General features: G+C 39.6%; 1 protein-coding gene across 4 annotated transcripts in view; it reads left to right on the top strand.

The window, feature by feature from the left end:
* The window catches only part of LOC133641733 (neural-cadherin-like), a 342,738-nt gene that overhangs the window by 124,131 nt on the left and 204,540 nt on the right, over positions 1 to 14,067 (top strand). For all 4 annotated transcript variants that reach the window (XM_062035681.1, XM_062035679.1, XM_062035682.1 and 1 more), the window contains exon 3: positions 4,376 to 4,601. In XM_062035681.1, coding sequence (XP_061891665.1) covers positions 4,376 to 4,601 — 226 coding nt within the window. The remainder of the gene's footprint in view (positions 1 to 4,375; positions 4,602 to 14,067) is intronic.

Genomic DNA, 14,067 nt, shown 5'->3' with positions numbered 1-14,067 from the left:
GTATGTCATTTATATTGTATATTGTGCAATCGTCTCCATGCACAGTAAGTAATCAACCAACTATTGGGTTGAACTCGACACTTAAGGCCCGGTTTACTAAGATCCAAATACCACACGCTAAACAGCGTGTGCAAACAATGAAATTGCGTGTACTATTCATGGCCGCGTTTTGTCCGATCCTCTAAGACTGCGTGTGCAATTGAAAAGTGAAGCAGACCGCCTTATTTAGATGTGGATTTTGCGTGTACTATATAGGGCATCACAATGGAGACACTCTTGTTTACTGCACATGCATTGTATCATGCTCCTACCTGTGGTGTTTTGTTATGTTTTCAAACAAGCGGGAGCCACACACCACTTTTTATGACCATTTTAGGAACAGCCGTGCAGTGAATCTCGAATTAAACCACTTTTTATTTGTATTTTTATGCTGAAGGTGCGCTCATTGGAGGGAGGCTGCACTTACTTCACTCAAGAAAAAGTGTTTTTCATATAAGAAATATTTTAGTAACATATATAGTGTATGTGAAAAAACAAGTCATTAAAACAATACTAAAGGACACCAAAACGCATCAATTGAATTCATTTTCATCATCCCCTTAAGTCTTCTAGCAGCTATAAAATTATAAAATGATGTTGCTGAATAGACAATATGTCAAAAAAAAATTTTTTCTCACCATCGGAGGATTCTTGTCCGTCCATCGTCTATCTTTGCAGCGCGAGCACTGATCCTGCAGCCGTGTGTGGAACTGTTTGCCAGTCCTTCTGCGAAATAAAACGCAAAATGGTGCTCGGAAAATGGTGATGAGTATTGATAAATCACATTGCACGTGCTAAATAATTACACTTGGATCTTCTTCTCGCAGTATTGAGGGCGTTTTGATGATCAACATTTCTTTCTTTCATGTTTATTTCGAATATGTAGACAAAACAAAAACAAACACATTTTGCAAAAAACAACAAAAAAGCCATTCAAGAATGAATAACAAAAACAATAATAATAATAGTAATAATAAAAAGCAAAAAGAAACAAGAAATGAAAATAAACATTAATGTAAACATATCCGAAAAGGAGTGAGAAGAAGTAAAAACGTATGTACTCCCACCCCTCTTATTACTTACTGTATGTTTAATAATAATAATAATAATAATAGTATATAAAAATGTTATGTTATATAAATACATAAACATATATAAGTATATATATATATATATATATATATATATATATATATATATATATATATATATACAACATACATTTAACAAGTAACTATGAATGTGACACAACAGCGTGTAACATTTATTTTGCATATTAATGAAGACAGAGACGCAAAAATGGATTGAACGTCTTATTCTGCTCACTTAACATACGCAATCCACTTTGCTCATGTTTAGTGGACCAGCTGTCCGTGTGGCGTTTTAAGGCACGCAAACCTTCAGTAAACCAGGCCTTCAGTTTTTCCCAGACTGAGAATTTCTTTGGACAAATCTATGCTTCATTTGAAACACTTCAGGGAAGCCCTTTTTATGTTCCAACAGAACTGTGATCCTGCACACAAAGCAAGGAAAGAGTAAAGATGGAAGCTGTCATGGATGCAAAAACTCCATATTTATGTCTATTTTCAGTTCCTGCTTGATTCATAGATGAGGTGTCACGTACTATTGTGTACCATTACTGTTGTGTCTGCAAGAAAAAACAATTACAGACCAAATAGAGACTATTTATCACCACTTAGCCTGCAACTGAAGACCTATGTTGTTAGACCTTAAGAGTATTCAGATCCATTTCTGGAATAGACAATAGGGATTGCAACCAATTATATTCACTTACAGTCAGCAATTTGTTGCCAGATTTTGTCCCAGATTTGTGATATAGTGCACTTTTTATGTTATTCACTGTGCACTGAGAAAAGCTTACTTTATAATTAAATGCCAAGGTGATCTGTTTTGCCCATCAACAAAATCTAGTCATTTTAATACGGAGGTTTTCATGGAAAACATATTTTGGTCATGTTTATAGTCTTTCATGCAACAATGTCTATTCTCTAATAAATTATAATGACAATCTAACCGTGGCAAAATAACACAATTACAATAAACAAATACAATCATAATGACACATCCCACTTATAATTATAACAAGCCGTAGCCACGTGCTTGGCAGTCCTGCTGCGGCTGACTTGAATGGGGGGGGGGGGGGGGCTGGGACTAACCTCGTCATGCTCGCCTGGGGAATGGGGGGGAATGGGCGTGGGCTCGTGGAGGCCTCGTTGCTTGTGGGGCGGGGCGGTTTTCCCGTCCGGCTGCTGTGAGTCTCTGGGCACCTCGGGGTAAGGCATCCCGTCTTTCTGCCTGCGTGGGGTGTGGTCTCTCACTGTCTTGGGGGCTGGTTGTCTCTTGCTTCTCCCGTGTCTTGTCCTTGGCCGGGCAGGCCCGTCCTTGGCCAGGCAGGACCGTCCACGGCCTGCTGCTGGGCCATAGGTTCTGGTGGTCCAGGAGCTGGCCGGCGTGCATGCGTGAGGGCAGTGGCTCCATGTTCTCTGGGTACCACCCCTGCTGTTTTGGGTTGGGCTTTCTTGGTGGCTGGGGCGGTAATTTAGCTCCCACACTTACTGGGAGACAAATATATTTTACATGCAAACATGCATACATACAAACCCCAAAATCAGTGAACTTAGCACGTTGTGTAATTCGTAAATAAAAACAAAATACAATTATTTGCAAATACTTTTCAACTTATATTCAATTGAATAGACTGCAAAGACAATATATTTAATTGTCGAACTGAGAAACCTTTTTTTTTTTTGCAAATAATCATGAATTTAGAATTTAATGGCAGCAACAAACTGCAAAAAAGATGGTACAGGGGCAATTTTACCACTGTGTTACATGGCCTTTCCTTTTAACTACACTCAGTTAACGTTTGAGAACTGAGGAGACCAATTTTTGAAGCTTTTCAGGTGGAATTATTTCCCATTCTTGCTTGATGTACAGCTTAAGTTGTTCAACAGTCCGGGATGTCTGTTGTGGTATTTTAGGCTTCATATTGCATCACACATTTTCAATGGGAGACAGGTCTGGACTACATGTAGGCCAGTCTAGTACCCGCACTCTTTTACTTGGAAGCCACGCTGTTGTAACACATGGCTTGGCAGTCTCTTGCTGAAATAAGCAGGGGCGTCCATGATAATGTTGCTTGGATGACAACATATGTGTTGCTCCAAAACCTGTATGTACCTTTCAGCATTAATGGCGCCTTCACAGATGTGTAAGTTACCCATGCCTTGGCACTAATACACCCCCATTCCATCACAGATGCTGGCTTTTGAACTTTGCGCCTATAACAATCCGGATGGTTCTTCTCCTCTTTGTTCCGGAGGACACAACGTCCACAGTTTCCAAAAACATTTTTAAATGTGGACTAGTCAGACCACAGAACACTTTTGCACTTTGCATCAGTCCATCTTAGATGAGCTCGGGCCCAGCGTTTCTGGGTGTTGTTGATAAATGGCTTTCGCTTTACATAGTAGAGTTGTAACTTGCACTTACAGATGTAGCGACCAGCTGTAGTTACTGACAGTGGTTTTCTGAAGTGTTCCTGAGCCCATGTGGTGATAGCCTATACAAACTGATGTCGGTTTTTGATGCAGTACCGCCTGAGGGCTCGAAGGTCACGGGCTTAGCCGCTTACGTGCAGTGATTTCTCCAGATTCTCTGAACCTTTTGATGATATTACGGACGGTAGACGGGGAAATCCCTAAATTCTTTGCAATAGCTCGTTGAGAAATGTTGTTCTTAAACTGTTCGACAATTTGCTCACGCATTTGTTCACAAAGTGGTGACTCTCGCCCCATCCTTGTTTGTGAATGTCTGAGCATTTCATGGAAGCTGCTTTTATACCCAATCATGGCACCCACCTGTTCCCAATTACCCTGTCCACCTGTGGGATGTTCCAAATCAGTGTTTGATGAGCATTCCTCAACTTTTTCAGTTTTTTTTGCCACTTGTGCCAGCTTTTTTGAAACATGTCGCAGGCATCCAATTCCAAATGAGCTGATATTTGCAAAAAATAACATAAAGTTTTACAGTTCAAACGTTTGCAGTCTATTCAATTGAATATAGGTTGAAAATAATTAGCAAATCATTGTATTCTGTTTTTATTTACGATTTACACAACGTGCCGACTTCACTGGATTTGGGTTTTTGTTCTTGAATACAATTGAATCAAATTATGTTTTTCTACTCACCATAGTCAACGATAGGGAAACACACATTTGAGGCTCCGACTGGGGTTGGCGTTTAACGTCAGTGTTTGAATGGTACCAGTTCTTTTTGCAGTGCTTAACAATATTTTGTGTGTATTTCCTCACAGGAGGCGATGGCTGCTTTGCCGTGGACAAGAAGACAGGCCAGGTGGCGACCACAGGCCACACGCTCCAGCGGGACAGAGAGTACTTGTTAAGTGTCGTGGCCACCGATGGCCTGGGCGGCCGCAGTGCCCCCGCTGTGATTTCTGCAGTTGCTGGAGCCAGAGCGCCGCAGTTCACCAACGCGAGTTACTCCATCTCCATACCAGAGAACACGCCTGAAGGACAGCCGTGAGTAGAGCATGTGTAAACAGGAATGCATTATGGCTGATGCACGTGAGCAACATCATTATCCCGCCACAGCGAGAGTGCTCCGCCTCGCATCTAGAAAACTGAAATGTATGCTGCTGCGATGTTGCCCTTTGACATTTATTTTATTTGAAATACTTTAAGGCATTGTCACTTATTATAGACAAGCGAAAAATCTCCAGTTAGCTTTATTAAATCGAGGAGGTCACATTGACCTAAACCTTTCAGTGCTTCAATCTCGAGTCGACTCTTTTATGACAAATGGTAGGAATTTCTCACAATGAAATATGCCATTCAATCACATATAGTCGGATGAAAGGGAAATTATGTCAAAATAACCTTTTGATGAGTGCCAAAAACAGTGAATAGTAGTCTCAGTAGACCAGAAAACAGTTGTACGACTTCATTGGACTCTCTGACGTTGCTCGTACCTCGAAAAACTGGTATTGTGAAACATTGTCATCCGCTGAAATTAATGAAAATCAATTTAATTCCTAATAAGCCCCCCCAACAAGTTTTGACAACGTAAAACAAAGTTGTAGATAAAAAATATTGAATTAAAAATAAGACACTAGAATGTAGTACAAACAACTACAGTAGTATTATGATGTAATTAGTGTTGTGCCGATACCAATATTTTGGTACTGGTACCAAAATTATTTCGATACTTTTCGGTACTTTTCTAAATAAAGTAAATCAATATGCATATCTCCCTAAGCACAGTACTACAACGGCTCTAGTCAGGGCAATGCACACCTGGCTTACCGAAACCGACTCCAAACCAACGATGGTGAGAGTACTGTTGGCAGATATGTCGAGAGCTTTTGATGTAATTGACCATGGGATCCTGATGCAAAACATACTGGACCTAGGACTGTCCCCATATCTGACAGCCTGGCTACATAGTTACATCTCAGGAAGGAGACAGAGCAGGGTTTCCCACACATTCATTTATTTGTGGCGGCCCGCCACGAAAGAATTACGTCCGCCACAAATTAAAAAAAAATAATAATAATAATAATAATAATTATTATTATTATTTTATTTTTTTGTCCTGTCCAGCTTCTCAGGCAAATCATATAGTTGATGTAGATGCCCATATCGGCTGTTCAGATTTACTTTACAAAAGAGAAGTGTAGGATACTTCTCTTGTTGCCTTATTTGTATTTGACTTTATTAAATGTATTTATATTAGAAACACAACATGTGTATATAACCAAGGGTGCAAAGTCTGCAGGCAGTAGGAAACACATGGTTAAGTGTAGGGAGTAAAACTGATGGCAGTCTAAAGTTCAAGATTTTTGGAGCTCTTTGTTCAGTGGATCAGATGTTTGATGAAGCTCTGTGTCTATCTACCACCACTACTGTTTTCTGTTTATTTGTTACTGACTGTGGCAGGACACCTCTGCCTCTGTTTCACTTTATGTTGCTGGTAAATAATATGGTTGTAGTAGTAGGCTAAAGTTTAATTATTTAGTATGCACTAATTAAAGGGGCAGAGCTTTGAGACATTTTAGCTTTTATATTTTATAAGATATATTTTTTGTAAGAACCACAATTAATAAATATATTTCAGTGAATAACTTATTGTTCAAATCTGTATATAAATATGTACATAAAGTGTTGTAATTATATTGTAAAATGGATGGATGGACGTTTAAAACAAAACTGTTATTATTAATTAGTGAGTATACATTTTTTGAGCCTTTTTAGAGAAAATCAAATCATTGTAGTAAATTATGCAAATTGCTCGATGTCATGGTGACCACGCCCATAGCCACGCCCCCACCGCCACAGGTATCTTGGCAGTTTATGGGAAACACTGCAGAGATAGTGGCAAATGGAGCTCACAGCCCCTGGATTGAAGTTACATCTGGGGTGCCACAAGGGGGTGTTGTCTCCCCATATGTCTTCCTCCTTTATATGGCCACCCGGGATGCTGTGTTTGAGGACACCCTTGATGTCGGATATGCAGACGACATCGGGCTATCGAGAGCGATCCCCATATCCAGCATCATGTCAGACACAACGATGTGCCAGGAGGCACAAAGGCTGGACGAATGGGGAGCAAATAAGAAAACGATACTCAACGGGAAAAAGTCTGTAGAACTCCGGATATGTTTTGCCCGAAATCCATCACAACCTCCTGCACTGATGTTGGGGGGACAGGAGGTCCCTGTCGTGGAAACAACAAAGTACCTGGGTTACCACCTCGATCGAAACCTGACTGGAGATGTGCACATGGAGAAGGCAATAACAACCGCCTCCAAGCGGCTGCACTACCTCACAGTCATGGCGAGACATGGACTACCTGCAGACGACCTTGTTACCATCTACACCACTCTCGTCAGGCCGTGTCTGGATTATAGCTCAGTGCTCTTAGTGGGCTGCTCCAAAAAACAACAGGCAGAGCTAGAGCGAGTCCAGAAACGTGCCTGTAAAATCATTACGAGGAGAGCTGGAAACATCTCACAACCCCTACCATCACTCCAGACCAGCAGAGAGGAGGCTGCAGTGAAGCTGGTCAGGGATATGCATGATGAGCAACACCCTCTGCATGACCTGCTGCCTCCAACACGAGGCAGCCGCACTGCCAGGACATTGAGGAACCAACATAAGCTGGCTGAACCCCGAGCCCAAAGCCAAGACAAAGAGACTTAAAAACCCTACCCTGCATACTGCAATTAAACTGTATAATGACACTATCTAATTAAATAAGTAATACAGTCATATAACAGAATGCTAATAGTTTCCATGCTGCTGTTGCCCTGAAAATGTTATTTTAATATAAAATACTGTCTGTTCTTTTCATTTTTTTTTATCTTTGTTTGTTTGATATTCATTGTAAAGTTCAGCTGTTTTTTCAGTGGGGCCCTGGCTCCACTGCAAGCATGAATAAATAGTCAAGTCAGTCAAAGGGGACCCCCCAAAAAATTGCATTATTGGCTTTATTTTGACAACAAATCTTAGGGTACATTAAACATGAGTTTCTTATTGCAATTTAGTCCTTAAATAAAATAGTGAACATACAAGACAACTTGTCTTTTAGTAGTAAGTAAACAAACAAAGGCTCCTAAATAGTCTGCTGACGTATGCAGTAACGTATTGTCATTTATCATTCTATTATTTTGTCAACATTATTAAGGACAAGTGGTAGAAAAGGAATTATTAATCTACTTGTTCATTTACTGTTAATATTTGCTTACTTTCTCTTTTAACATGTTCTGTCTATACTTCTGTTAAAATGTAATACACTTATTCTTTTGTTGTTTGATACTTTACATTAGTTTTGGATGATACCACAAATTTGGGTATGGATCCGATACCAAGTCGTTACAGGAACATACATTGGTCCTATTCAAAGTCCTCATGTGTCCAGGGACATATTTCCCGAGTTTACAAACATAATATGATTTTTTAAAAAACAAAAGATGTTGTGATGCCAAAAAATATCGACGTAATCATAGTAGTATCGACTTGATACGTGCCTGTACTTGATATCATTACAGTGGATGTCAGGATGTAGATCCACCAATGGCGTTTGTTTACATTGTGACGCCGGTGAGCTACGGTGTGTAGTGAAGCATGTTTAGCTGTTCCTCATCCTGCAGGGATGATACTTGTAAGAAACTTACTTTATTTGTCGCCATGGAGGCGAGGATTAGTGATTTAGAAGTAGCTAAAACACTGCCGACGGCGGATGGACGTTAGCCGCTAGCTAGCTAGCCATGTCTTAAAGCACCTCTTACTGAGGGCGTTTCAGTGTTACAACGTCACCTTTATCGTTATTTTTTAAGCCTAAATACGTCCATTCTACCTTTTCTGTCTACACACTGTGTCTGCTTGTAAGTACTACGTGATTGTGCGCTGCCGAACATGCTCCTCTGCTCGTAAACCAGCAATGACTCGACGTGGCGCGGGCGGAGGGACCGGTACGTTTCAGAGGCGGTATAGTACCGAAAATGATTCATTAGTATTGCGGTACTATACTAATACCGGTATACCGTACAACCCTAGATGTAATGTATTAATAATGTACGGACAGCATTTACCTTGGAGAGCAGAATTTTACGGTCTCTCCCTTGAGCTGCTCCAGAAGCTTCTCCATATTTTTATGAATAAATGTACTCCCGTTTAGATATTATTTCAACGTCCTTGGATGACTCATTCTGCTTCAGTATGGTGCGGACGAGCCGTGTCACACTTGATCGGCTTAAACGAGTCTGCTAGACGTCATGTGTTTTATGATTTCTTTCTCTAATTCAATGAATATCATCCACTTCTTCCCTGCACTCAACTTCAGTTCACACTCACTTTTTTCGTTCTCTTATGTGTAGAAACACTAAGTTTAGGCCGATGTAAGTCATGAACCAGTACGATATATTGATGGTGTGATAACCTGGGGCAAAATGATCACGGTTTTACGATGTGGTATTATAATTACAGCCTTGAAATGTGTTATTTTGAAAAGTCTAATTTAAGAGAAGAGAAAAAATATATTTTCAATTAAACAATCATTTCTAAACAAAACATTAGAACATGATTAACATTAACAGGTGTATTTGAAATAGATAAAAAAAAAACAATATTTCTTAATGATTAAATAAAGTTATTTTGTAAATGTAGCCTACTCTTGTTAAACCTGCAACTCGCTCTGGTTCACTCTCCCATCCACTCTTCTACATCTGCTTTTACGAAAAATCCAGAATTTTGGGCTCGGTTTTAGCTATTTGGCTTTCAGACTATTTTGCAGTTTTGCACCCATCATTGCTAACCATGCTTTCCCTCACTCTCTTGTCGATAGTGCCTTTTTAAGATGGTCAAGTCTGGTGATCAACAACATTAAATATGTATACATTTTACATTTTTGCCTCTTTCCAGCAACTTTGTGACACATTTTCACTCCCTAATCAACCCTTGTTTAGAAATCTACAGTTTTGTTCATACTACTTTTCCCAGGTTTCCAAACATACCAACTGACACAGTTTTAGATGCTTTTTTGACTTTATGACTTACGACTTTAACATGATCAATTACATGTACTTACAATCAAACTTTTTATTTACGCCCTGAATCTCTGAATTCAATTAAGTCACTCTGTAGGGCTGCACTGCAAAAAGTCAGTGGTCAAAAACAAGGAAAAAAAATACAAAAATGAGGGGTATTTTATTTGAACAAAGCAAAATTATCTGCCAATAGAACAAGAACATTCGGCTTGTCAAGGCTTTCCAAAACAAGTAAAATTAGCTAACCTCAATGAGCCCAAAAATACCTTAAAATAAGTATATTCTCACTAAAAACAAGTGCACTTTTCTTGGCAGAAAAAAAAAAGAGACCTCTTTGCTCAATATATTGAAAAATATTCTTAAATTAAGTAAATGCTAGTGCCATTATCTTGACATAATGATAAGCGCTCGGCATTACATTTCTTGAAACCAGCAAACTTATACTAAAAACAAATGTATTGTTCTTAATGGAAAGGCAACAAGGCAACCGCTTGTTACTCTCGGGGTCTCCTAGCCGCTCAGGCAAATCATATGGTCTAAAAATGCATTTTTCCATCCATAACATGACATCATCGCGCCAAGTGCGTGCTCTTTCAGTCAATTAGTGCGCATATATACAGCCCGGCTCCCGGCCAAATTTTTTTTTATTGTAATTTTGAAGAACTAATCTGAATGTGCATGAACTATTTCTGTTCAAAATTGTTTGAAATGTCACATGTTAAATGTTTAAATATTAACTGTCAGTTTACTGTTCTGTGCCAACTGTACTTCTATATGAGTACGTATGTTCTATTGTTTCATTGAAAATAAAACAGCAAAGTCCATTTGGCTGTCATCTGTTTTAATTGTGAGACACATTTGTGTCCAAATCATGATTTTTTTTTTCATGCTTGAAATAAGAAAATATTACTTTAAAAAAGTAGATTTATACTTTTGAGTGATGACACAGCTTTGCAACTGTTGGTGTTCTAGTTTCAAGCATGTTTTACTCAATATAGGTCATAAAATCTCAGCAACAAGCTGTAATATCTTACTGAGATAATTTAGGACCAAAACCCTTAAAACAAGTAAAACACTCTAACATAAAATCTGCTTAGTGAGAAGAATTATCTTATCAGACAGAAAATAAGCAAATATCACCCATATTTGAAATATTTAATCTTACGTAGATTTCAGTTTTTGCAGTGTGGACAATTAATGACATTTTAATTCCGATTTCGATTGGCTGCTCACGATAATCAAAATATAATTTTAAAAAAATGGGCCACGCAACGTGCAAGCAAATTCCAGAGCTTGTAACGGTGGAACGGATGAGGAGCAGATAAGTGGGGGAAAAAAGCATGTCTACTAGAAGTTTGGGAGCTTACCATGGTTGCTACTTATTTGACACATCGCTAGTATGCCTAATCAATAATCACTAAACTCAACAAAAAAATAAGGCTTATGATTTCCACATTGACGTAACAGTGGAGTCACAGAATTATAACAAAATCTGCTGTTATACGCATAATATCAGGGAAATTGTGAGGAGAAAGAAAATAATGTGTTCTGCACCACTCATTCATCCACTAACAATGTCGAGGAGATCACTTGATCATTGACCTGCTCAGTGGCCTTGTGGTTAGAGTGTCCGCCCTGAGACTGGAAGGTCGTGAGTTCAAACCCTGGCCGAGTCATAACAAAGACTATAAAAATGGGACCCATTACCTCCCTGCTTGGCACTCAGCATCAAGTGTTGGAATTGGGGGTTAAATCACCAAAAATGATTCCTGTGCGTGGCCACCGCTACTGCTCAATGCTCCCCTCACCTCCCAGGGGGTGAACATGGGGATGGATCAAATGCAGAGGATAATTTCACCACACCTAGTGTGTGTGTGACTATCGTTGGGACTTTAACTTAAACTGCGACTAAACTACAAAATTCTGGTATTGCCGTCCCGTCCTGGGCTGAGGGACGACGTGGCTGCGTAGTTGGATCAAAAGAAGCAAAAGTTGCTTTATTACAAGCGCTTTATTACAAGCGAGCGTCATTTAAACAGGTCTGCAGTACCCGGAGGAATCTTAGTCAAAAATGGAGGATTCTCATCCCTGGAGAAGCCAAAGCATCAGTTCATATATTCCTTCTCCTCTGTCTGGGTGGGTGCTAAGTCCGAACAACACCACCTGACCATTCAAGGAGATGTTCATGTGTAGTGGCTGGAAAACAACAGATGTATAGCATAACTTGTAGGCTTGACGTTTACGGTAAACATGGAATCTCTCCGCTAGAATAGAGCTATAACTTTGGTATTCCGAAGCCTGGTTTTATTGCTTCTTCTCGGGAGAGAGCAAATTCCAGTCCCCATCCGAATGCCCATCTAAGGCTCTTTCTCAACCCTTATTTACCCCGGACCTGATGGTTTGCTTTCTCCAAGTTGGATATGAACATTCACCATATGTTGAACATAACGTGAGTCAATTAATTCACTTCACTAGCAAGATGAACCCATACACCTACAATACAAGCGTATTGCTTGCCTATCTGTTTTATCCAGTGCGTTCATGTTTTTAATTCTAGTTGATCTATGTGTCTGTTTTATCTAGTGTTTATCATGTTTTTATTTCTATTTTAATTTTCTATTATATATTCTAAATTTCTATTTTTATTTTTTACCAAGTTTTTATTTTTTATTTTATTTTTTTTACTTTGTAGCACTTTGAGATTTTAACAAATGTAAAGTGTGTTACAAATGTAATTCATTATTATTATTATTATCATACACCCACAACACATCTGATCTGCTTGTGTTGTTGTGAACTATATCATCGATGTAACATCAACTTACAAACACGACAGGAGTCTCAACTTAGGAGGCGCTCTCTGTCTCTTTTTTTTTTTTTTTTTAAACAGCCTCAAGTCACCTTCACACGTCAAGCTGTGAACAGCAACACACTTCCCAGCTTCACAATGATAGCGAGATGTGCCACATTCGGTCTGACTGGGCTAACAAATTAATGGTTTCAAAAAAGTACCTTACACAAGCATAATGAACTTAAAGGCCTACTGAAACCCACTACTACCGACCACGCAGTCTGATAGTTTATATATCAATGATGAAATCTTAACATTGCAACACATGCCAATACGGCCGGGTTAACTTATAAAGTGCAATTTTAAATTTCCCGGGGAACTTCCGGTTGAAAACGTCTATGTATGATGACGTTTGCGCGTGACGTCGATGGTTAAAACGGAAGTATTGGGACACATTGTATCACAATACATACAGCTCTGTTTTCATCGCAAAATTCCACAGTATTCTGGACATCTGTGTTGGTGAATCTTTTGCAATTTGTTTAATGAACAATGGAGACTGCAAAGAAGAAAGCTGTAGGTGGGATCGGTGTATTAGCAGCTGGCTGCAGCAACACAACCAGGAGGACTTTGAGTTGGATTGCAGACGCGCTATCCGACGCTAGCCGCCGACCGCATCGATGATCGGGTGAAGTCCTTCGTCGCGCCGTTGATTGCTGGAACGCAGGTGAGCACGGGTGTTGATGAGCAGATGAGGGCTGGCGTAGGTGGAGCGATAATGTTTGTATCATTGCTCTGACGAGGTCCTGTAGCTAAGTTAGCTTCAATGGCGTTGTTAGCAACAGCATTGCTAGGCTTCGACAGGCGGCACAGCATTAACCGTGTGGTTACAGGTCCAGTGTTTGGTTCAGTGTCTCCTGATAGTAGTATTGTTGATCTTCTGTCTATCCTTCCAGTCAGGGGCTTATTTCTTTTGTTTCTATCTACATTTAAGCATGATGCTGTCACGTTAGCTCCGTAGCTAAAGTGCTTCACCGATGTATTGTCGTGGAGATAAAAGTCACTAAGAATGTCCATTTCGCGTTCTCGACTCTCATTTTCAAGAGGATATAGTATTCGAGGTGGTTTAAAATACAAATCCGTGATCCACAATAGAAAAAGTAGAAAGTGTGGAATCCAATGAGCCCTTTTCCCTAAGTTACGGTCAGAGCGAAAAAAGATACGTCCTGCACTGCACTCTAGTCCTTCACTCTCACGTTCCTCATCCACGAATCTTTCATCCTCGCTCAAATTAATGGGGTAATTGTCGCTTTCTCGGTCCGAATCGCTCTCGCTGCTGGTGTAAACAATGGGGAAATGTGAGGAGTCCTTCAACCTGCGACGTCACGCTACTTCCGGTACAGGCAAGGCTTTTTTTATCAGCGACCAAAAGTTGCGAACTTTATCGTCGATGTTCTCTACTAAATCCTTTCAGCAAAACTATGGCAATATCGTAAAATGATCAAGTATGACACATAGAATGGATCTGCTATCCCCGTTTAAATAAAAAAAATACTTTCAGTAGGCCTTTAAAGAACTTATTGACACATTTACACAATTATTATGGTTTGACCTAAAATACTTGTCAAAATTGCCCAAAAACGTATTGCAC

The sequence above is a fragment of the Entelurus aequoreus genome, linkage group LG24 (genome assembly GCF_033978785.1).
Source record: "Entelurus aequoreus isolate RoL-2023_Sb linkage group LG24, RoL_Eaeq_v1.1, whole genome shotgun sequence".
NCBI lineage: Eukaryota > Metazoa > Chordata > Actinopteri > Syngnathiformes > Syngnathidae > Entelurus > Entelurus aequoreus.
The sequence above is the reverse complement of the archived record's forward strand: the minus strand, read 5'-3'. Positions and strand labels throughout refer to the sequence as shown.